The sequence below is a fragment of the Corvus brachyrhynchos genome, unplaced genomic scaffold, assembly GCF_000691975.1.
Source record: "Corvus brachyrhynchos isolate BGI_N302 unplaced genomic scaffold, ASM69197v1 scaffold353, whole genome shotgun sequence".
NCBI classification, from domain to species: Eukaryota; Metazoa; Chordata; class Aves; order Passeriformes; family Corvidae; genus Corvus; species Corvus brachyrhynchos.
This window is the reverse complement of record NW_008237252.1, coordinates 1,473-1,972: the sequence shown is the minus strand read 5'-3', so window position 1 is coordinate 1,972 and position 500 is coordinate 1,473. Positions and strand designations below refer to the sequence as shown.

The following is a 500-nucleotide window of genomic DNA, read 5'->3' as shown; positions in this document are numbered from 1 at the left end:
AAAAAATGGGATAAAAATTGGAAAAATGGGATGAAAATGGAGAAGAAATGGGATAAAAATGGAGAAGAAATGGGATAAAAATGGAGAAAAAAATGGGAGAAAAATGGAGAAAAATGGGATAAAAATGGAGAAAAAATGGGATAAAAAATGGAGAAAAAAATGGGATACCAAGGGCTGCAAATTCGAATAAAAATGGGAAAAAAAGCAGAAAAACCGGGCCAAAACCTTCGAAACAACCCCAAACCCCCGGAGGAGCATCCCAAAAAACCCCGTCCCTCGGGCTTTTTTTTTTTTTTTTTTTGCCGGAAAAATGGGGATTTTGGGGTTTCTTATGTTGAAATTTTTCCGGGTTTTTTTTCCCCGCTTACGTTGGCGGAATCCTGGGAATTTTTGGCGAGGTCGTCGGCGCATTCCGGAGCCGTCGGCACGGAGACGGGAAGGAGAGGCGAGCGGGCTTTGGGGGCTAAACCCCAAGAAGCCGTTTTGGCCGCAGCTTTTGG

General features: G+C 43.6%; 1 protein-coding gene across 1 annotated transcript in view; it reads right to left on the bottom strand.

Annotated features, from left to right (window-relative positions):
* LOC108445723 overlaps positions 1-494 on the bottom strand; it is a gene marked incomplete at its 3' end in the record, with an annotated part of 6,074 nt that extends 5,580 nt beyond the window's left edge. Inside the window, exon 1 of the mRNA XM_017730458.1 lies at positions 369-494. Within this exon, the coding sequence (XP_017585947.1) occupies positions 369-411 (43 nt within the window). The remainder of the gene's footprint in view (positions 1-368) is intronic.
* Between the last annotated feature and the right edge of the window lie 6 nt (positions 495-500).